The 23897-nt window shown below is 40.8% G+C and overlaps 1 protein-coding gene across 6 annotated transcripts; it reads left to right on the top strand.

Moving 5' to 3' along the window:
• The first annotated feature begins 324 nt into the window (after positions 1–324).
• WIPI2 (WD repeat domain, phosphoinositide interacting 2) lies at positions 325–23576 on the top strand. 6 transcript variants are annotated; one of them, XM_075104835.1, is made up of 14 exons: positions 377–620; positions 6368–6464; positions 9565–9647; positions 12631–12722; positions 13990–14159; positions 15420–15516; positions 16117–16214; positions 16674–16766; positions 17553–17623; positions 18537–18644; positions 19439–19603; positions 20600–20707; positions 21894–22024; positions 22879–23576. In XM_075104835.1, exons 3-14 carry the CDS (start codon positions 9643–9645, stop codon positions 22989–22991), a joined length of 1251 nt encoding a protein of 416 aa, XP_074960936.1. In that variant the 5' UTR covers positions 377–620; positions 6368–6464; positions 9565–9642; the 3' UTR covers positions 22992–23576. The 6 variants fall into 6 exon arrangements, with proteins under 6 accessions (XP_074960933.1, XP_074960935.1, XP_074960938.1 ...); XM_075104834.1 differs by lacking the exon at positions 6368–6464 and having other exon boundaries at positions 345–620; XM_075104837.1 differs by lacking the exon at positions 12631–12722 and having other exon boundaries at positions 345–620.
• The last annotated feature ends 321 nt before the right edge of the window (positions 23577–23897 follow it).

Raw genomic sequence — 23897 nt, 5'->3', positions numbered from 1 at the left:
GCTGTCCCATCCGCTGAGCCTTGGGGACCTCCCGTGGTACGAAGCAGAACTGCAGAGGCGCCGGGCGGGCGGGGACCGCAACCCTGTGAGGACAGTGACAGCTACGTGGGCGTCACGGCCAAGGCTGGGAACAGTGGAGACACGTCTCGACTAAGAACCCCCTCCCAGCCCCCGACCACTGCGGGCCCTGCTTAGCTTTAAAACACCGCTACCCGCCCCGCCCCCCAGCCCTTTTCCCAACCGAGTTCGGCGCCACTCCCGGAGCGCATGCGCGGCCCCTCCCACCGCGCGGGGCGGGCTCGTGCGCGGCGCCGGCGGTACGGTGGCCGGGAGGAGGGCGGGGCGGCGCAGGCGCGGGCCCGCTCCGCCTCCCGCGGCGTAAACAAGGGGCCGGCGGGGATGAGGAGGCCGCGGGTGCGCGGCGGGGGCCGCGGCTGTCGGGGCTGAGGTTTGCTGCCTGCTGGAGGTGTGTTCCAGTCCCACTCCCCTGTGTCCCGTCCCGTTCCGCCCCCCCCGCCGGACGGGGGTGGCGAGGCCCGTCCCGCCATGAACTTGGCCAGTCAGAGCGGCGACGCCGGCAGCGGCCATCTGCTCTTCGCCAACTTCAACCAGGACAACACGTAAGGGGGCGGCGCCTGGCCTGAGGAGGGGGGAGAACTCGGCCTGAGTGGGAGTCAGGTCTAAGGGGGAAGAGGGGGAGCCCGGCCTGAGTGGGGGTCCGGCCTAAGGAGGGGGCGGGGAGCCCGGGAGCCCGGCCTGAAGAAGGGTCAAGGAGTGGGCAGGGAGCCCGGCCTAAGCGGGGGGTGGTCTGGCCTAAGGGTGAGGGGAGGGGTCCGGCCTAAGGCGGGGGGAGGCCGGCCTGAAGGGAAGGGGGGGTCGGCCTGAGCGGGGGGAGCCTGGCCTAAGGCGGGGGCGGCCTGGACATGGGCAGTGGGCCCGTGCGAGGGCCACGGCCCTGAGGAGGCCTGGGTGGGGGGGGGTGGCGTGGCGGGGACCCCCACTTCTCTCTGCCCCTCTACAGCCTCTGCCCTCGCTGCTGCAGGGGGCGGGCTGGGGTCCCACTCACCCCTGCAGTGAGGAGAGCTGGGAATAGCTTCCCTCTCCCCTCTCGCTTGTGTGTGGATCTGCAGAGTGCAGGGCCGCCCTCACAGGGGCATGCAGCAGAGGGCTAATGGGCTGCTTGAGATGTGGTTGCAGCACGTTGCCTTCTCCCTCCACCAGGTTGTTGCCCTGGGGAGCTTTTTCTTCTTGTACTTGCAAGGTATTGCTCACTGTTGCTTTGGGAAAGGGAGAGAGGGCTCTTTCTGCTTCTTGATGATGTCCAGCCTTTAGGAGAGACTAAGATAATGTGAAGACTGAAGTCTTCCCGGTGCTGCAAATACTTTGTCCGAAAGCTTGTTATAGCTATCTTTTCATACAGCCTTTTCGTTTTCACCTGTTGTCTGTGTTGAAGCAGTGTGTCTTAGGCTTAAAGGTATTTTTATGAGCCCATGCTGCTTTTGATTTTGAAAAAGGCCTTTCCCACATAGTCCTCAAAATCACAATTACTTGCATTTCAGCTGTAGAAAGGGTCAGATAGTTCATGCTGCACATCTTGCAGTTATTTAATGGTTGTAGCATATTTAGATCAATGAATGGATATTAGTTTTTATATGGGGTATTAAAAAAGCAATATTTTTCAATTTAAGAAATCCCTAGTAGTTGGAATTAGAGCACTAAAGATCCTTTAAAGAAGGATTCGACTGTCTTAAATGCCTGAGAGATGAAACTGGGGCCAATAACTGAAAGAACTTGTACTTGAGAAAGGAGTTCTGTTTCAGGAAGTGAGTAAGAGGAAATGATCTCAGGTTGACATCACAGAGCATAATCCATGTGTGTAGTGGTATTTTTTTCTTTTAATGACTTATTTGTTCGTTTTGCAAGAAACGATGTCTTGCCCTCACAAGAGATCTCTGACTGTCTTCAGCATATACTGTAGCGTATGGGAATTGGGAAGACAATAAAATTATGGTGACTGCCAAGATTGAGGAGAAAGGTCACATTGCAGAAGGAAATACTCTGTTTGCTTTTGTGGCTTTTTTGGGGGTGAAGAGAGGGACAAGTGGAGCTGCATAGGCTTGAGACAAGAGACTTTCACAGTAAATAACTTTCTAAATGTGTGGGGGAGAGCAGCAGTCTTCTATGTATTTGTAAGTAAATCATTATCCGTATATCGATTCCAGCCAAAGACTTTTGCAACTGCTTTTCATGTTTTCCCATTGAGTACCATATAGATCTTGTGCTCCCATTGTGCATATAAAACATGCCTGTGTTTTGCTCAGATACCATCCATTTTTATCGCTAGATAAACCAAGTCATAATAACTAGGAAATCTATCACCTCTTTCTTTTGCAGTTTATAAAGACGATAAACCTTATACCTAAGGTTATAAAGTAGCTTAACTTAAAAACAAATATATGTAAGGTTTTAAACTGTGCTGTCCAACTTGGTGATCTAAAAGCTTTACTATTTCTCGTTCCTTAAAGCAACTGCCTGTTTTCTGTTGTACCTTAGCTTTGTGGAGAGCTGGATAAATTTAAAAGATCATCAAGCTATGACAAAAAACACTTATTCTGAAGAAGAGAGCTGCAGGTTTGACTTGAGGAAAAAAAACAAGACAGAAGTAAGAAGAAAGCAAATGTAATATAGCCTTATCTAGGTGGTCTTCAGCTTGTACACCTTGAAATCTTTCTTCAAGGAAGAGTAAAGCGGAATTCCTTTTTAACTTTGAGTTTATGGGAGGCATGTGAAAGGGACAAGTGGCTAATGATTTCTTCCTTGCTAATCCTCAACTGTGCATGCTACTCTGCTACTTTTCCCATTTCTGACAAGGGAATTTTGGTGGTGATTAGATTTATCTTTTTATGTGAGACAGACCTGGCCTATATATCTTTGTAATTCAGAGGCTTGGAATACAAAGCCTTTCTTGTCATCTTGGCATATTTTTGCATTTTCAGTTATCCATTATAGAAATTACATAAATAGAAAAAATCTCCTGTTGGTACTTTTTTTTTGTCTCGAATTTATGAGAATAATAGGCCACTTTCAGATAAATTAGATGATGTGAAATAAGTATCCCTTATTTCTAATAGCGTCTCAAAATAAATCTCTCCAAGAAAAATAGTAAGTATAGAACAATAAGTCTTGCAGATGTTTTTGCAAGCAGCTTACTAAAACACTTGTCTGATGTGGTAAGTGACCCAGAAAACCAAGTTGCATTCTAGTTTTTAAACTGAGTAGAACTTAGTGGTTGTGTAAGTTACTTATCAAATAAACTTTAAGAAAAATCACAGGTAGAAAAAAAAGTTAGTTTCTTGTTTGAATGGAGAAACAAGAAGTCAGCTCTCTGGGTTTATTAGTATACTATTCTAGATATCTAGATCGTTACCACTTACTGCATGAGAAGAGCTGAAAAGAACTTATTAGGAATGAATTACACTTTCCCGTGCTGGGCCTCAGAAAACTTGCTTATTTTCAACTTATATTACCAGTAACTGGAGTAATTTTCCAGACAGACAAGGTAAACAAACGCATGTTCTTTCAGCCAGTATATGAAAGACAGTTTTGTTTATGTCTTCCCAGTCAGTAGAGCTCGCATCATGCTTTAAGGTGTGCTTCAGTAATTAGAAAAATTGCTGACAGGCAAAACTGGAAAATAAATGACCTGGGTGCATTGTCGTTATTACATTTTAAGCTTTTACCTTGAACTTAACAAGGTGCCAGTCCCACTCATGCTCAAAGGTGTCCTGCTTACCTAGACAGCAAGAGCCAATTGCCCTGTATTAGGAAAAGATGGTACTTGTTGCTAGTAAAAATAGGTATTGGGTTAACTTTTCCTAGGCTTTATGAAGGATCAGTAGTTAATTTTTGTCTGCTGTAGGAAGGTGACAAGCTTCGTGGTGCTTTTAGTCTTGGGAAGTTGGATTGCTGGTAGTTAGAAAATGCTGTCAACATAGAAGTTGCTGTTGCAATCCCTGGTGACTAAAGCCGATATCCTCTATCTTTTAGTTGGGTTTTTTTCCAGACTTAACTTTTTTAAATGTTCATTCATGGATGTTGTACGTAGTGACAGTGTCTCTTGGAATAGTATCTACGTTACTGCAAGTGTCGTCTTGCTTCTTTATTCCTTATTGCCCTAAGCTTTATTTACATGAGAGTTTTGAATTACTGGCTGGGACTGGAACTCTGCCTGAAAACACTCCACCTACAATGCAGCAGAAGTGGTTGGTTTGTGGGTTCTCTTTGATATAATATGTTTTCATTAAGTTAAAACATGGAGAAGGTAATTTTCAGAAGATGTTAGTGTGCCTGTGTTGGACCTGGCCCTTTTCCCTAGTGAATCAATCATTGCGCAACTTAGCATGACTGGCATTCTCTGATTGGGGGGGCAGAAGCTCCAGCCTGCAGATAATATTGAAGTAACCGATTGGAATTCAGGTATTCCAGCAAAACCGTGCAGTGGAAGCTTGTAGCTGACCTCGGTGCTAGGTATGTTTTAGTAATTAGAAATCTTTAACAATATTTATTTGGTAAGAAGTACCACTTAAATCTGAGTGCTGTATTACTTCTGGGAAAACTACTAGAACTGAGCACGGATACATTTATGAAATTAAACTCATCTCACAAACTCAGACAAGCTTTAAAACCCATAAGGGAAATGCATAATAATAGAAGTATGTAAGTTTTTACCCAAAGCATAACTTCAAGATCTCGAAGTTTGCATGTATTTATAAAATAGGTAAAATTTTGTCTTTAACTTGTAACACAAATATTCCCAGAGAAATTCTTTTGGAAGAACTTAAAAATTAACTTCTATGGTCTTCAGATTCAATTTATTTAAAAACAAAACCAAACAAATCACCACCCAAAGAACCTACTTTTGAAATAATGCAAGTTGACAGACTGTAGAGAAGTCTTAGTCACCTTTTTAAAAATAAGTAATCAAGTGACAACACTTGGAAACAAATTAGTTGCTGTAGTTTTGAAAACAGACTCCTGATGAAACGACAAAACAAAGCCTTGCATCTGGATTTCTAATGAAAACACTGGTGCATACCTTATTTGCAAGGTCGTCTTTAGTCTCAGCTTTCATTTATGTATGGTGTTATGTGTGACAGGTGTCTGTTCATGTATCTCTCTTTTTTTTTTTGTTTAACTCTGTCCTTTTTTCCCCAAATAAATAAGTTAGCTTCTATGTTCTGAGCAAATGCTTGTAGTTCTAAAGTTGTGTGGCTTGCTTCGTGTTGCAGAAGCTGTATTATAATTCCTTTACCATGTGATGTTTGTATCTCTGTAGTAAATTATCTGCGGTGAGAGGAACAAGGGTTAGGTGCTGAGCATTCGCTCCTCTGCCTTTGTCTTTCCTAGGCTCAGGTGTCGTTCACCTGTGATCCTTGAGGACAAGAGAACTCTTTATTCCAACGAGGTTTTAAAGCTAAACCAAAAAAAATAAAAGGAAAGAAAGAGCAATCGCATAGCTCTCATGCTCAGGGAGGATAGCTGAGAGAAGCAGTCATATGTAGCGTTACTTGCTGTTGTTGCAGTGGAGCTAGCAGCTGATGTGGGCCTGCGTTGATGAACCTGGACCAGAGGAACGGTTCCTCAGTGTGTGACAGTTTGGTTGGGAATTTGGCCTATGAGTAGTTATATTTACTTGGATTGTGACGTTCCTGATGTCCCAGCCAATTGCTGCATGTTAGGTGGTGAGCAAGAGTGGGCTCCTTTTGCTGTAGCAGATTTAAGTTTGTGTTTTATTTTAGTATAAGAACAATGGGAAAAATGTCCTGTGGGTTGTTAGTCTTACTGACAGATCTGTTGAACATACAAGTTTTGTATTTAGCTCTTGTCCAAATAATGACATTCTTGACCTTTCTTTTAAGACATGTCTGTGAGACATTACAACTTCAGTTTTGGCAGACATTTGGGAGGGGGAAATAAAGCAAGTTTCTTTAGTGATTCTCTTCTTGTATCATTTCATTGATTTTTTTAATTTTATTTTATTATTATTTCCCCCCCCCCTCTTATTTTCCTCCTTTTCATCATAAGCCTTTGTTCACAAGATGTTTTGTCTTTGGGAACTTAAATTGGTTTTGAAATGAGGTGGAGCATTAGTATAATGCTAAAATGAAAGTAGAGTTAATTAACCAGTTATTTAAAATAGTAATGACTTCTGGAGTTGTGTTTATACTGCAGCTGCAATTGATTTTAATCTGAGAGAGCTGCCCTTAGGAGGTTCTTTCTGATTAATGTAGAATATTTCTGATTAATAGTTAAGGTCCCCTATGATACGGAAAGGGAAAAACTGGTTTTCTTCCTTCTGTATGTGTAGTAAAGAAGCAAAAGAGAACCTGTAAGACTCTAACCCATCTGAAAAAACTTGTTTCTAAAGAGCCAGAGAGATTGAACCAGCTGATTTCCCACTTGAGGTGAGTGCACTTACAGTGAATGTCAGCATCTTGAAATGAGTGTGTGAAACATCTCGCAACACTGCTTGCTTGATGAGGTTAGTTTTAATTATTTATGACAGCTGCTCTTGAAAATACTCTTAAGATTTTATGTAGTCTTGGGTTAGAGTACAGTATTATCTTTGGAAAAAGTGGGTAAACGCACTTTCATAAATCATGGTTATATTGGTAATCTTGTACTGAGCAGACAACCTTGATGAAGAAATAGCTCAAAGCCTACAATCTAAGGTGTGTAATAGAAGCTACACATAATAGAGCTAAAAAAACCACCTGTGTGTAGCATAATGTTAGAAGAAAAAAGGCAATTTTTGGATATTGATTTTATTTTCAATTTCAGTCTCTCATCGGCTTCTGAAAATTGGTGATAATAAAGGGTAACAACCATATTGTAAAAGGAGCTTCTGATAAACTGCAGTAGCTTCTTGTTGGCCGCTGTCTATTTGAGCGATAGCCGAATGGCTTATTGATCATATTTCTTCTCCATATGCTTGCACATTTTTTTGGAGGTGAGGTAATTTTGGCTAGATACTTGTTTTGTGGGATTTGGTCATTTAGATAGCTATCAGGTGTCTTAGGGGCTTAACTGTAATATCGGTGTGGGGGAAGATGGGGGATTTAAATCATTATGATTATGCTGGTATAACTCAGCCTAGTGAGTTCTCTTATTACATTTAAAAAGCCTTTTTCCAATAGTTTCGTAAGCAGTAATTTGAGAGTACATTTTAGAAAAACCAAACAAACCCAGACCTTCCAAAACCGAGAGTGTTCTTCTAGAAGAAAAATGGGTTGCTTTGCAGTTATGCTTGTATACTGAAATGGGTTTAATTATACCGACCCGAGCTGTTCTGTGTAAGCAAATGACTTGTGACTTCAGCACCTTGATCCTGAAAGAAATAACAAAAAGCAGTTGCCATGGGTGGAAAGGTCTGTTCTGTGCTTCTTCATTTTGGGTCTACTTGGTCTAATGATTTTTATCATGTATACAACTTGCTTTCACCATTGTCTAAAGCTTATTTAAATGAGGTATAGGTAGTCAGTAGGACAAGAAAAATGGTCTTGCTTACTGATTTCAGTGATAGTAAAACAGTGATACAGCAATATTCTGTATTTAAAGCTGTAAGTACAATACAGGAATCAATTCCACCTAGTAGTACACTCACAAATAGCTGTGATGTGGAATCCTCCGAGAAGAAATCATTCTGTGTCTTTTGTAGATCGTTTATATTGCAAGGAGTCTTGTGACCATTTATTTTTAACTCAGTTGAGTGCTTGTTTACCTTGTGAAGTGACAGTTTTAATGTAATTCTTTGTTAAACTTTCTTTTGAGGGAAGCAGTATATTATCTAAGAAAAGCTAACTCATAACTTTTTTTTCTAAATCAGTTTCATATTTTTTCACAGAATTTGGATTGTCATTGAGTTGTCCAAAAGTAATTGAGGAAAAACACTGAAGCGTCCTTGACTAACCAGATATAGTCTGCTGAACATACTGATTTTGTCTGAAGTAAAATTAAACTCGGTATTTCTAAGGTGACTTAGAGGAGCAGCAACAAAACTTTGTTTTATAGATGCTTCTCTGTCTCTAAGCCTAGTATGCTTTTTTTAATATCTTGGTTATTGAATGTGGAGAGGCTTATATCTCTTGCCTGGGTGGTGCATATTTTAATTTGAAGGTTTAAACTTTCTCAAATACAATTTCTTAACCAGACTGTGCAGGTTGAATTCTTTCTTTTCTAGAAGAGAAGGTCATACCATCATACAGAAGTTGATTTTTATAGCTTGGGATCTTAATTTCAGAGGGTGAGCCATTTGAGGGGTAATTTTTAATCTTTTGGGTACCTTGAAGTTTAAAAAGGGCTCACTTTGGAGCCATGAGAGGAAAATACAGAAAGAGCAAGAAATACAGGAATCTGTATTATATTCTACATGCAGAACTAATTGTTGTTGCATCTGAATTACAGAGAATCATCTTGCTGAGTTCAGGAGGGCATTTTGGCAGGCTGACAGCAGGGTTGGGTTTGAGCCTTATATTGAATGACTTGCCACAGTTCGGCATATCGAAATACATTTTATTGGAATTTAATTCATTTTTTCTCCATGTGTCCTGGCAGTAAGAAACATATGAACTATAAGCATACTAATACACTTCTACACAACTGTATTGACTGTTAATTTTCTGTGGCCTAAAATCATCCTCTGCACGGGGAGGGGAAAATAAGAATGTGCCATTGTCTGCTGCCTTGATGTGTAAAGACCTGCAAGACAAGCCTAAAGGTTTTTCTAGCTTAAAATTTAAGACCTGCCTTTGACTCTGACTGGAAAAGCAATTAAATGGACTGTGAGCTAAGTGTGAAAGTTGAGTAATGGAGGAAAGAAGGGTTTGTAGTTGTTTTTTTTAAATGTTCTTCTATTGTTAAAATCTGTTTAACATCAGTGACCGGCGTTTCTAAGAGGGCGCCCTTGATCAAAGATTCGGCATGAGTATTTGTAAGACTGAGATCTAACAATGTTCTTTGGAGGTGCTAGAATACCATCAAATAAAACCGGAGAAAATTAGAGTTGGCAGTCTTTAATTCCTTTTTATTTTTTTTTTTTTAATATGAAAGCTCTTTTGGGGTGGTTGGGGAAGGTTGCAGTATAAAGAGCAAAAATCCCCAGACAGCACAGTTTAAAAGGTCTTGGAGGTCACCTCTAATGATGAGGCAATGATGTAATTGGTTTGCATTACACTATTCAAGTCATCATCTTTCCTCCACACTAAAGCTTTTAGTTTGTGTGGAGAAATCATGAGTATGAACTAGGCAGTAGGCTTGCATTAAGCTGTGAACTCTCATTGCATAAAATGTGAAGCAGGATTCTACACCTGGGGTAATTCTGAAGCTATTTGGCCTTTTCAGAGTTGACTAAGCTATCTGTGTCGATTGTGGCTCCTTTGGTCAAGCTGTGTATTGCTCTTCTTACTGAGCTAACCCAACTGGAGTTTTAGAATAGGATAAGAATCTGTCCAAGGGTAGTCAAGGCTGACTTTGTTTATGTTCCTGACCTGCTTGTTTCTTTTTCAGATCCCTTGCAGTTGGCAGTAAATCAGGCTACAAATTCTTCTCTCTTTCTTCTGTGGACAAATTAGAGCAGATCTATGAATGCAGTGAGTATCTTTTTTCCTGTTTCATTTTTTTTTTTTGTCCCATCAGTTGGCTTAATCTGGGAAGAATAAGACATGTTTCATTTTTTTATATGAAATGTAAAGTTTGTTTGAAATTGGCATAAGAGGAACCTTAAGTGTATGATGAAATGCCACACAAATACAGTTTTACCCTGCCAGCAATCAATTGTTTTGTATGTCAGTGTTCTGTATTTAAATTTAGCTGGTATCTTGTGAAATTTGGTAATAGCTATGAGGAGAACTCTGCTTTTCTAATTTTATGTCCAATGGCCAGGTTATGTAGCAGCTGGGCATAAAAAAAGTTTACTGGTTTGATAGAGTCTCTTTTGGGTCTTTATACTGGCTATTGGGGCAGGCAACCACTAACACACATTTATCAGATAAGAAAACAAAGCCTTGATTCATCTTTCAGTCTAACATTTGCTCTTAGAAAAATACTTTTTAATGTGATAGCTTCAGGTTTACTTATCCAAATGGGTGAATAATCCAAATTCCCATAACTTCTCAGTACTGGTCACAGTTGAGTAGAATATGAGGTTGCATGGTGGGAGGCTTGGGGGAGAAGTGGTATTCCCAGTTTTGCCAGTGGTTCATAGACTTCCCTTTTTTGAGGTGCTAACAAGTAAACTATGAATGCTATGCATGAGTATCCTTGCTTTCTTGTAAACTCCATGTGAGCAGATGGTACCAACAGCTATGATGTCAGCATTTATAGTAGGATGCCGGTGTACTATGCTCCACAACAGAGTTGTCTTCAGACTCCATTCCCTAAGTGACCTGACCCTCTGGCATCTTAAATTTGAAAATGGTGTGTGATTCAGATCACCTATTGTCTGTGGTGGCAGCCTGATTCTGTATACAGTCAATGGAGAGAAGTGTGAGGTTGAAATTAGGCACCTGTGGTCAGGTTAAATTGTGTTGCAGCTCCGTCTGCCTCTTTGAGTCATGGTCTGGTTGTACTGGTTAATCGGTGGCTTGAATTCCATTTTATGCCGTTGAGTTTAGGTACCTGACCTCTGTAGTATGTTAGGCACTTACAGTATCTGGCCTCATATCACCCCGGGAGACTCGGTGAAGATGACTCCTCCTAAATGGGACACTGAATAAACATACTGAGAGAGACTGAACTAAGCTTTGCAGGACTGCTTCTAGGTAGTCCTTTAAAGAAAAAGTACAGATTGGATAAAGCACCTTGCTCAAAAATGGTGCAATAAACTGATAAAGCAGCTGGGATTAGAATTGAGACTTGCTGATTCCAGTCTTGTCTTCAAACTGTGCTGGGATGCCTATATTGGCTCAACCTCTTTGATATTTTAAGTTTTCTTCCATGAGTGTTAAGTCCATAAATACAGAGCACAGAATGTGAGGTAGCATTTAGTAGAAAATTTGATGTTGTGACCTCTGCTCAGTGGGCATACAATGTCTGCAGCAGACCTAAATATTTGAGATCTCTATTTTTTGTATGCAGTTAAATAATTTTCAGTCTTGGGCTTGCAAACCATGCCCATTTAAAACTTGATGGGGGGGTGGAGAGCTCCTATCTATTGGGTACCTCCTTTCTGCAAGGAAAAGTATCTTGAGGCCTCCCAAACATGTGCCTCCTGCCTCCCAATTTAGTTTAAGTGGGTCTAAAGACTTTATGTTGTTTTGAGTGAACACTTTTAAGGACCACTCCCTCTCACTGTAAGATTGATCTGCCAGTTCTTGTGTAGGTGTCTAAAGCAAACTAGAAAATGCTCCAGCTGTCTTGTGTTTGAGAGAACAACTGAAAAGAATGGGAGGTTACTTTGTCTGCTCCCATCACTGGCTTCTACTGTGACCCTGTACAAATTCCCAAGCTCGCTGCTCAGTTGATATCCACACACACCCCACACACCACCACCCCCCGGTAAAAATGAGGACTAGATTGGAGGGTGCTTTAAGGCTTAGTGAATGCTTAAACATACATGTTCTTGGATTAAAAACAGAATAAAAGCACAGCTGATCATAATCTAGCTGGTTCTAACCAGCTCTTGTCTGTGGTGCTACAAGCTTGTGTTTATGAAACTGTAATCTCATTATGTATTTGCTTGTTCTTCCCTCACTGCTGATACTTGAATCATTTTGCAGTGGTTCTTGTTATTAATGTATTTTGAATCTGAGTTTCTGGTAATGCTCACTTGTGTAAAGGAGAAAATACAAATAGGGAAAGAAAATTTAACAGCATTGCTATGGGACTTAACTAGTGCTTCTAAACATATGGTTAATTCAGGTCAGCTGGATGTAGGATGGGCAGTATAGCCTGGTACTCTACTTGAGTGGTTGCTCATTAGGAAGCATATATGACTAGGCAGCTGTGAAGAGATTTTTATCATTTCTTCCTGTTAGGGGAAGACAAAAGAACAGAGATACATCCTCTGTTTTTAAAGTGAATTTAATTAAAAGCCCATCACAAAGCCTTTCTCTACAGGTAACTGTATTATAGTAAGTCTTTTTACAGTGAGACTGAAGGATTGTCTGTACATTTTAAGCATTTTCCTTCTGTCTGTGACTGTTCAGTTCTTGATAGTGCTCTTCCCTGTGTGCCTTCCCTGCTGCCTACACTTCCCATCAGTGCAATAGGACAGCACTTCTTCCAGCTGAATCTCTTCTGCTGTTCCTCTGAAACACCAGTTCTCCTGCCTGTCTGGAAGAGTAACAAATCCCAGAAGCTGTGTCTTAACACAGTTGTCCCTGAATGGGGAAAGAGGCTGTGCTTTTTGGGTCTCTGTGCGCTGGTCTTCTGATTCTTGCAAAAGGATGCTGTTACTATGAAGGATGCCAGGTGTAGATGGAAAGCTGATAACCTGTGCTGTAAAATATTTGAGAATCTTTTAGGTTACTAGTGTGGTTCAAGGAATATGGACATCTGCATTTGAAAGTCTATGCATAGATTTATTAAAGTGGATTTTTGTATTTCTTTTTCATGTGTTGTGTGTCGCATCAGGAAAATGGAGAACAATTTCTTGGCAACAAAGCGATTGCTAAAATGCATTATCCCTGTTGCAGAAGTGAGGAAATTGACTTTACAAAGCCTCTGTGAGCTGTTTTGTCTTCTCTGGAAAAGTACCGTATTAAACACAAGATATAGATAAAAGTTGATTATGTTGCATGAAACACTGAAAACATTTAGTATAAACGTGCTCTGTTTCTATAAGGAGGCTATTTCTCTCAGAAGAATGTAGACCACTGAATATTTTCTGTTCTTTTTCTTGAAATAACTACCCAGAAAAAGCACTTTCAAAGCAGATATGTCACGCTGTGATGACATTGTCATATGCTGCGAATGTTGGACAGACCTTTTTTCAGGGAATTTCTGTCATTGGTGATAAGAACACTGCCAATTAGTTAATGTGTCTTGGCCTAAACAGAAGTCTTTAGAAACAAGCTGCTTTTTTTTTTTTTTACTGGTAATTTTATGCTTTGAAATGTGTTAAGCATTGAGCTAATCCAGATACTGACTTCTGAAAAGTTTGGTTGTTTCAATGAATCAAGGCCAAAGACTCAAGTTGCTTGTCTTGATTCAGTTCTGTAACAGAAGGGCAGATGTAGCCGATAGCTGTGGGAGAGCTGCAGAGAGTGGTAAAACTCTCCATCTTTCTCCTGCTGTAAAAATTATATCCACTATGTCTCTGGGGCTTTTGGAGGGGAGCTTCAGGGAGTGGGAGGGGGAAGCATACGTGCCAGGGCAACTGGTGGTGGGGCTTGGACTCCAGCCAGCTTGGTTCAATACTGTACTATCATCAAATGCATCAGTGGCTGAAGCAATCTTAGAGCAAATGAGTTTACCAGTTTGAGTACAGTAAGTTTTATTTCTTCATGGAGAGGTGTGCAGAAACTCACATCAAAAACCCTTCCATGCATAGTACAGCTTTAAAAACAAAGCAAAAACCACACCCAAAAATAAAACCAAAACCCCAAAACCCCTTTGCTTTCCTAGATTTTGGTATAGTTAAGAGAAGATTGAAAGATTCTGGAATTAGACAATTTGCTATTTTTTGTATCTTTGGGTTTTTTTTTCTGTGGGATCTTGGGCAGGGAGGAGTAGATGCTGTGTTCTGAAGCACAAACTTGCATGACACTTGCGCAGGGGGAAATATTTCTAAATACTTGGTAAATCAGCATTCACTGCATAGATTTTCTGCTTTAAAAACCTGTCATGCATCCCACCTTGACTCTGAGCTGCTGTGGCAGAATGTTTGTGGTGTTAGACTGTATTTTTCTTAGACAGTATTTCCTGTTGATGTGCATAATTATTCTTCCCTGAATTCTTCTGTATTTTGCCCTTGTTATTGTGATTCCTCAGCTGACACAGAAGATGTGTGCATTGTGGAGAGGCTGTTCTCCAGTAGTCTGGTGGCCATAGTTAGCCTTAAAGCTCCACGCAAGCTGAAAGTTTGTCACTTTAAGAAGGGGACAGAGATATGCAACTACAGTTACTCCAACACCATCTTGGCTGTCAAACTCAATAGACAGGTGAGTAGTAGTTTTGGCTAGGTGAAAATGAGGGAAAGGGTTGTGCATCTCATCCTGGCACTTTCTCTGCAGATTGATATCTCTGCCTTTGGTGACAGAATTGCTATTTGAAATTAATGTGTACTTTTTCCAACAGTAGCTTCTATATGGCATCTCATTACTCACATTTGGTAAAGTAGTTTTGGTTCTATGTTAATATATTTACTGAGGAAAATGCCCTGAGTAAGCTGGGCAAGCTTTGAGTAGCAGGTTGGACTAGAGACCTCCTGAGGTCCCTCTGTGTGAATCATCCTGTGATGCTAAATGTGAAAGTATGTGAAACCAGCAATTTCTGTTCAGGTCTAAACTTAAAGTTGTTATCTATTTACTTTTTGGTTTTTTTTAATACCATTTGCTGAATTCTTTTTAAAAACATTAAAATAAAAATCACTGAACAAGTGAAATTTTTAAATGCATGAAACCATAGTTGCCCTATTATTGAATCATTGTATTTGTAGAACAGGCTAATAGACTTCTCTGTCTTCAGGCAGTTCATTCAAAGTAGAGGGAATAGCTTCTGAAGGAGAAAATTTTAGTGTCCATCCCTGCCCCCTAAAAATCAGGCATGGGAGGATGGGATTCCTGTTTAAAAGCATAAGGAAAATAGTGGCTAATTTGATTTCTGGCACAGTGAGGTAGCATTAAATGAGTAACATCTTGTGAGCCATCCAGATGTAGTCTACAAAAGTGTAAATGAGATGTTGAACTTAATCAAAGTTTAAAAAAAAAAAAAGCCCCTTGCAAATGATCATGAGTAAGTATAGGCTCTATAAATGGTTTTAAGTCTTGTATGTTTTTTCTGTTTCGCCAAAGGAGAAAATTATTTCCACATGTGAATTGGCCTCTTGAGGGGGGGAAATACATACGGGAAGGTACAGAGTAAGAATTAAATAGCTTTAAATGAAGGTTTCTGGCTTGCTGACTTAAACTAGTAATGTAAATCACTTTCATTTAAATCAATTTGCGCTAGCATGGTTGAGAGAAGTCAAGTGCACCGGTCAGTTCAAGTGACCGAGTATAGTATTGCGCTGTTGAAGCCTTGTCAAGAGGTGTATCTTGTGTATCTTCTATCAGACTCTTATTTCTTCCCATCAGGTGGGTACAACCTTTTCTTGACTGGAAGGTACCTACTGCATTTTTTGATACAATTTTTTTAGGATTGATAAATTAATATAAACTCCAGTTTGATGTCAGCATTTTGTCCTCTTTCCCCCTGTCTAGAGGCTGATAGTATGTCTGGAAGAGTCTCTTTATATACACAACATACGAGACATGAAGGTATTACATACAATCAGGGAGACGCCTCCCAATCCCGCAGGTATGTATGTTGTTAGAAGCTAGCTTAACTCTGAAAAGTGCATTCTGTGTTAACACATGACATTTCCTACAGGGAACTGTAGCATTGTTAATTCCACTTACAAGTAAAATAAACAAATGCATAAATGTTGTCTTAAAGCCTACCCGTTTAAGCCAGGTGAGGTTTTTGAGAACAAATAGCAGACTCTGCCGTAAACTGCATCTTACTAGTATTGTAGTCTCCGAGCGGATGTGTTGAAATGTTAGAAAGAAGCGGTAGAGATAAAAACTGGATTTTGCCAGCACTTGGTATAATTAAAGGCTTTGTCAGGCTAATGATTTAGGAGTCATGGCAGACGTGGGAAGTTCCACTGCTTAATCGGTTATTGGAGCTCTATTGGTATTCTTCCTTTTCTACTTTATATTAAACTTTAACTTACATTAAATAGTTGAATATGTTGCAGGTTGACTCTGAGATTACTCATCCTGGTTCTGTTTCTGTTGATACCTTGTGAGGATAACCTGAGTTGTCTTTGTAACATTCAAACACAGAATCGGAAGGTTTTGCTGCATAAGTCTTGGAATTTGCCTCTTTCTAATTCTGTTCCTGCTTCTCTTCTAGGGTTGTGTGCTTTATCAATAAACAATGATAACTGCTACCTGGCCTATCCAGGCAGTGCAACTATTGGAGAAGTGCAAGTCTTTGACACCATCAATCTGGTAAGCATCTTTGTGAATGCTGTTTCCACTTCTAAAGATGCAGTTTTTGGAAGTGACTTAACTTGCTCAGAGAGGATTACTAGACACTCAGGTTCCTCTGCGTCAGTTTGCAGTATCTCATATAGCTAGGCTTCACAGAACGTCTGCAAACAAAATACAGATGCTAATATTAGATTTGATGAGTCGAGTTGGGCAAATTGGTGGAGCAAAGTAAAGTAATTTCTATTTGAATTGTCTTTTAAGTATCCTTCTACTGCTTGTACTCTCTATGCGCATGCCTCAGTGACAATTTTATGTACTTTTACTTAGCAGTTACTGAAACAAATATTGAAGCTGTTGTCCAGAAAGTAAGACCCATATTTGCCTTGAATGCTCTTAAATATGCAGTCTTTGGCTGCAAACATGTAGCTTTTAACCTGTACTGTACTAAGGCTATATTTTATTGATTCACCCCTGCAGAGAGCTGCTAATATGATCCCAGCTCATGATAGTCCCTTGGCTGCTTTGGCATTTGATGCGAGTGGCACTAAACTTGCCACTGCATCAGAAAAGGTAAGGTGGCGTTTTATTGACCTGACTTGATATTGACAAATGAAATTTGTTTCTAAGCATTTTAAATAAGTTTAAGCATGCACAATTCCACGTGCAAGTGCCAAAAAAGAAGGCTTACAGTTATAATGGTAAATCTAAGTTAAGAACTGTTAATGATATTGGACACAATTTCCATGCTGTGAAATGTTGGCTAATAAGGTTATTTAAATAAATACATTTTAATCTGGCTGTGATCAGGGCAATCCTCTAAGTGTTTCTCCCTTTAGTGCAGGATACTTATTAGAAATTAGTTGTCTTGCTTTGATGCTGTCTTCCTAATGAAAACAAGACAGTTAAAGTCAGAGAGAAGCAGCTTGCCAGTCTCTTGTGCACACAATGACAAATGGTCCATGTAAACTGTGTAAACTGGAAGGTCTGAAGCCTCTGCTCTTTGGGTAGTATGCTTAGAACCTAAAGGTGTAACTGATTGTATCTGATAAAGGCACAAAGACATCCAGAGGACTGTACTTGTGGTACTTGTCTAGTGTGGTCATTTTCATGATCAAATACAGTAAGAAGGGCTGTTCTTCATGCATAGCTTGTTCTCTACATTAGTAGCTCCCACCTCTTGTTGTTTCTCTACTCCTCAAACACATCCTACGAACAAGCTCCATAAATATTTCACGCTAGTATGTGATAGGCGTTAACAGCAAAATGGTTTGCTGCTTGTAGCTGTACTCTGCTCACTGGAGCTAATATACAATGAACAAATTTGAAGTGAAAAATTTTTTCTTTTTTTCTTTATAGGGGACAGTAATAAGAGTGTTTTCCATTCCAGAGGGACAGAAACTCTTTGAATTCCGAAGGGGAGTGAAGAGGTAAAGTTCAACTGGGCTAATTATCCAAAGCTCATTCCTTACGGTAGATCTCCCGTATGTTCTGCAATTGAGCTGGCATCCTGATTTTTGCCTGTTTTCATCTTCGTTCATCCCTGCTTGTACGCTTATAACAGTTTCAGCTTGAATGTCTTCCAATTTCACTCCTTTGGACTTGACTATTCTACGGATCAATCCTGTCAGAATTGTACTCCCTCTTGCCTTTTAAAAATTTATTGGCAAGGGAAGTTGTTTAAAGTGGGTCACCTTTTGTAGGATATATTGTATTCTTATGACAATTGGAGGCAGCACATCTAATACTCTTGCTCTCTTCTAAATCCTTCTAGTGCTCAGATCACTGATAGCCATTGTGAAATGGTACTGTGATTTGTGGTAGCAGTAACACTGTAGTTCTGCTGTACTCTATACAGAGGCAAGGCTAAATTCAGATTGTTACTAATTGACCCCCGTATCGGGTATACGTCAGAGTTGAACATCATTAATAGGGATCTTCTTCCTGAAGTACTTTAAGGAAGTACCAAATAATTCAGCATTATTATTATGAAAGTGTTTGCAAAGCACTAGTGACTAATAAATCTACTTAATTATTAATAAAGCCAAATACTTTGGCTTAATTGCAAGTCACCTGCAATCACTGACAGGAGCAGAGCAGGTGAGTCTACCATACAGCCACTGTTCCTCCCAGCTCTTGCAGAACAGTTTGTGTGAACATTATGGAGCTCCTCAGTGGTGAATGTGTAGAAAGACTCCTACCTACCAAAATGGTGAAGTAAGTCTCATTTAAGTAAATCCCCATGAGTTAGTTAAGGCTAGCTTTCTTCTTACACCAATCAGTACAGTACTAAATGTCAAAAATAATGTTTCATTGTTTTTCTTTTCTTTCTTTTTCCCATAGGTGTGTGAGCATCTGTTCATTGGCTTTCAGCATGGATGGCATGTTTCTGTCTGCGTCCAGTAACACAGAGACGGTGCATATCTTCAAACTTGAGACTGTGAAAGAAAAGTAGGTTTCAGAGGTGCCTTCGAGATATTCCGCCCCTCCTTCCCTCCCCCCCCCTCCCCCTCCCCGCCCAAGGAAGAGGCTTTAAAATTATACTCAACAAGATGAGTTCTCTAAAGTGTGGACAGACTTCTTTTGAACACTTCTGTAAGATAAAGGGCATAAGAAGTCACTTACGAATCAGCAACTGTAGCTGAGCTGTGTACTATTCTCCTAGTGAATAGAAAAGGTATTTCTGCAGAAGATGAATTGGCCGTCCTTGGCGGAGGAATGCAGAGCGGTTTTAACATTTTTCCATTATATTTGTGTTTCCCCTCTGCTGACATCCATGCGGGAAGAGCTGTCTCAGCAATGCCTTCCAGCTGCCTATGGGGCTTTAAAAGGCACCAAGTTGTAAATGTTCCTGTTTATGATTTGAGAGGACAGTCTTACTTAATTTCTGTGGAAGTTGTTGGAAACGATGATTTGCTTAGTGATAAACAAATGAATAAAATCTTGAAGTGTAGCACTTCCCAGTAGATACTGCTCTTGTATAATGAACCTTACAAATTGCAGTTTTATAAGCAGAAGTATCAGTTTACAATCAAACATGCTTAAATAACAGCCGAGGGTATTGTAGGACACACTGTGCCCTGTAGCATAAATGGAGTGCATTAGAGTTCTCAAGGGTGTTATTTCTGAAGAGAAACAAATAGCTGCTTAATGTATTTAAAAACAAAAAGATGCTTCAAAGTGTTTACACACCTCTCTCTAATGTGAAGGCACAGTCAATCCTTTTTTTCCCTTTTGACTTGTAGACCTCAGGAAGAGCCTACAACCTGGACAGGTTACTTTGGAAAAGTGCTGATGGCCTCGACAAGCTATCTGCCCTCTCAAGTAACAGAAATGTTCAACCAGGGTAGAGCCTTTGCTACAGTCCGTCTGCCATTCTGTGGGCACAAAAACATCTGTGCACTTGCCACGTGAGTAAAGAAACTGGGCCTGAATTCACCACCCTGCTGGGCTGCCATGTTGGGCTATGGAGATGCTGACACTGTAGAACATCAGCTCATCTCCAGCGGAACTGTAGTACGCAGAGCAGTGGATCCCCTGTAATCGTTTCAAAGCCTCTTCCAATTAAAGAGCAATGTGTTAGAGCTAACACCTCACAGTCCTGTGAGGGGAGGAGAGAAAGGCATAATATTTGGATGAGAATAGACTATTTCTAAGAGTTGTTTAAAGATGTCTCTTAATTTTGAAAGAAGACTGTTGAGAACAGACCCACGGGTTTACGGCATTTGCTTCCATTAGTGCTGGGGGAGTGGCACCCTGTTGTATTGGTGAACTGCAAAATTAGGCAATCCAGACTAACCATTACAGAAGTCTTTGAAATCAAGTTCATAATATTCTTGTCTATAAAACAGCATAGCATTCATTAAAGTTAATTTTGAGGACTAAATCTAATCTTTATTCTGTCCTCACTGAAGGCAGGTCCCACTGACACGGCTACTGAAGCAATAAGCTGAGTGGTACCAAACTTTTTTTGGGGGGGAGGGGGAAGGGCTGTAGTTTTTATGCTAAATAGACTTCATGTCTACTCGCTTCTCCGATCTCAAAGCACCCTTTAAGCAACAATTAAGCCTTGTAATGTTTCTGAAATAAGTAAATGCTTCCCGTTAGAATATTTGTATCTGGAGTTGCACAAAGCTCGGTAACAGGATGGTAACTTCTGAAGCTGTTTTATTGGCTTATATGTAAGTTGCTTGATTCCTGTGGCATCCCGTTAGCCCAAAATGTGGTTATGCCTTACTTCCTTTTACACACAGTTCTTTCCTAGGTGCTCTGCCTGTTAACAATGTTCCCTGTCTAGAAGCCAGTGTGTGGAAAATAATGGCATAAAATCATGTGAGGGGAGGAGAGCATGCTGATATGAAACTTAAGTTCTTATTAATCTGTTGCTCTCCCCATAACCTTTCCAGAATCCAGAAGATCCCCCGTTTATTGGTGGGAGCTGCTGATGGATATCTCTACATGTACAACCTAGACCCCCAAGAAGGAGGAGAGTGCACACTAATGAAGCAGCACAAGTAAGTCCACATTAGATGAGGTCTGTTGTGTTTTATTTTTTCACAAGAACGAGTTTGTTCTTAGACCTAGCGCTGTTCTGCAAAAGTTTAACTTAGAGCAGCTCATTTCTTCAAACTAATCTTTTTTTCCAGACCTCTGACATGAATGAGTAACTTCAGAATCCCCCTGCACCTTCCTGGCATCTACTACACTAAGCACCGCTTTACCAGCAGAAACTTAACACTGTCCGATTGCAGTGAAGGATCAATTGCTGTTAGCTGCAATCTTGTTTCCTCTTACTTGGCAGTTTGACTTGAGATACTTAAATGAGAACTTGAAACATCCAACACCATCCGCTTTGTCAATAAATGAAGCGGTTACAGAGATGAGGAAGAGATGTTACTCTGACTTCTCAGAGGGGAATCTGGCCTGTGAATGTCTGTATTTTCTCTCTACCAGTGTCCTTATTAAACTTCCTTGCATATAGGCCAGCCAACTAAAGTTCTGTAGCAGGACTGTAGAACACTTCAGGAAAATGTGACAAGGCATTGTTATTTTTTAATAAGGTTTGGCAGGAAGAGGTAGAGTAATGTAGTCAGATTACATAAATGATCAATCATAAAATCAAACAACTCATAATGATAATTCAGGTTTGCAGCTTTCGTCAAGCCATAATACTGTCCAGAAATCATACCTTTATATGAACATTTTAAGGTCTGACCTCTGGTTTTACTTGCAGATGAAGTGAAGTCTCAGAGGGAAGTTTTTATCAAGTTCTTAATCTCTGAAATGCTCTACTACCCTCACTAGAGGGTTTTTCTAGCATACGTGTATGGAGCAACTGCTTCTGTTGTCTTGAGCTCTGTCCACAATCTGTAATATTGCTGATTGGAATGGCTATTGTTTTTTTTAATCATGCACTCTCTTGTTTTGAGTCTTTTCTTCATAGCATCAGCTACTAGGATTTAGATTCTGATGCCATGTCAGAGGCAAGCGTGTCGCTGATGTGTTTCCAGTGTTACATACGATGTGTTGTCAGATGCCTTCCTGACAGTCCTCTGGAATGGAGGGAACAAGTTCCTCCTGTTGCATGTGTATGTGTATTATTCTTGCATGTCTAATGAGGTACTCTTCTGTAGCTGTCAACTAAGGCTGTATTATGCCCAGGCAGATCACCTCTCCCGCTAACCTCTCTCTGCTTGGTAGGCTCGACGGCAGTATGGAGCCAGCCAACGAAATTCTAGAGTCTGCATCCCACGACCGGCCGTTGGTAGCGCAGACATACAGTGCCGCTGTGACTAAAGGTACATACGTGCCTTCCTCACCCACAAGGCATGGTAAGGAGAAGGCTGGAAATGGGGCAGAGAGCACCTCTGCGTATTGCTTCATTCTAGATGGCTGCGTGAGCTCGTCTACTTCAACACTGAGCTTTTCATAACTGCGGGTGTGATGTGGAGCACTGGTGAGCAGTGGGAAAAGAGCGCTTGTGATCTACAGTAGCCTCCTATAGATGGATCACTCATCTTTGCTACTTTCTGAGTAGATCTTTGTCTCAAATTGTGGTTGATTACTGTAGTGATAGTTGCATTACTTGCCCAGTGGTTCTTGAGGTGCCCTAACACAATTATTTCATGGAGGAGTTCTGCATCCAGACCTCATGCAAAGCATCTGAATTACAGCATGTTGTCATCCTCCTCCTCCCCCCCCCTTTTTTAAACAAGGTTGATAAGTGCTCCTATTGTCCCTTTATGGGAACAGTGACCTCTTAGCCTGATTTGCTGCTCTGTTAAATTGAGAGGATGAGAATTTGGTTAATTCTGTAGCTCACTGAGTGGAGCTTCTACCACCCCTGTATGGCACTTGGGTTGGTGCTTCAGCTGCAGAGGAAGAGCAGTCTGCATGTATAGCATCAGTACTGCCATTGCAGCTGTAATGCATGGGTGGAGATTAAGAAAAACATCCACCTGCCCGAAGCACAGGTATGCATTGCGCACATGCAGAGTAGTTTAATTTTTATCATAAATTGCTCTTGGCTTGGAGAAACATGGTCATAATAAAAGCAAACGTAGGGTGGTGGTGAAACTGTCGCAAGTCATGTCTGGTACTTCAGCTTTTATCATTCACTTTGGGTCCAAGCCTTAGTTTGTGCTGCTGATCCCCCCCCCCCAACTACTTGTTCCTTTCTCTCCAGCCTATACGGATGACCTGGGTGCCGTGGGTGGAGTTTGCCTGGAAGATGAAACTAACTCACTTAGATTGGATGAAGACAGTGAGCACCCTCCCATGATCCTTCGGACAGACTGAACTTTGACCTGTGAACTCACTCCTGAAGCAGAGAACACTGGCTTGATGTTTCTAGAGGAATCTCGTGTTATGCTGCTATGAACTTCGACATGAGTTGGGAGAGAGGATGAGACTCTTACAGTTTTAAGTCGTAGCTGTAGTTCTAATTCTATACAATTGGAAAAATATATGGTTTTCAATTCAGTGGCTTTTAATCTTGCTTATCTATTCTAGCTGTGTTTATTTTTTTGTTGCCAAAACCTGCTGTTTGTGCAGCCCTCAGAGCCTATTAGCTTTGCATGCGTTCATGTGCCAAGCAAGCATAGGAGGGGGAGAGAGAGAAGCCACTTTATAACAAACCCAAGTTTGTATTTTTTTTATATATGTATATAATATTTAGCTGATATAAGGAAGGAGTAGAGAAGTGGTTCTGGAAGCTGAGACTAGTTCTGCACTGACAAAGGTCCAAATGGTTTCCTGTGCATGGGCTTGCAGGCATACCTAGTGACTGACATGCAACCTTTCAAATGCAACGGCCTGTGTTTTTTGGGTTCTCCCTCCCCTTTCCTGGACCATTTTGTTAATTAAAATTCCTTCTGAATGTTGTGTATTTGTGGGACTGTTCTGTTTGTTGGGATGGAAAACTGGAACTGTTTCCCTGCATAAGGATATAGAACATAGAAAGTGCCTTTACAGGGAAGAAAAGGAATTGCTGCAGGAGGAAAGCTAGAATGAAGGAGGAATTGCTAGAGACTCTTGTTTGTACACCTGTAATACTTGGGCGTCTGTAGCCCATACTGGCTGATAAGCTTGTGGGTTTTCTTTTAGAGAAGACTTGGAATGCACTTTCTTTCTCTCCTGTAGATTGTCTTATTTCCTTGGCAGGGTAGCAATAACCTTTTTTTATACTTCAAGTTATCTAAAGCA

The sequence above is a fragment of the Phalacrocorax aristotelis genome, chromosome 10, assembly GCF_949628215.1.
Source record: "Phalacrocorax aristotelis chromosome 10, bGulAri2.1, whole genome shotgun sequence".
NCBI classification, from domain to species: Eukaryota; Metazoa; Chordata; class Aves; order Suliformes; family Phalacrocoracidae; genus Phalacrocorax; species Phalacrocorax aristotelis.
Note: the sequence above shows the minus strand (reverse complement) of the source record. Positions and strands in the feature narration are given on the sequence as shown.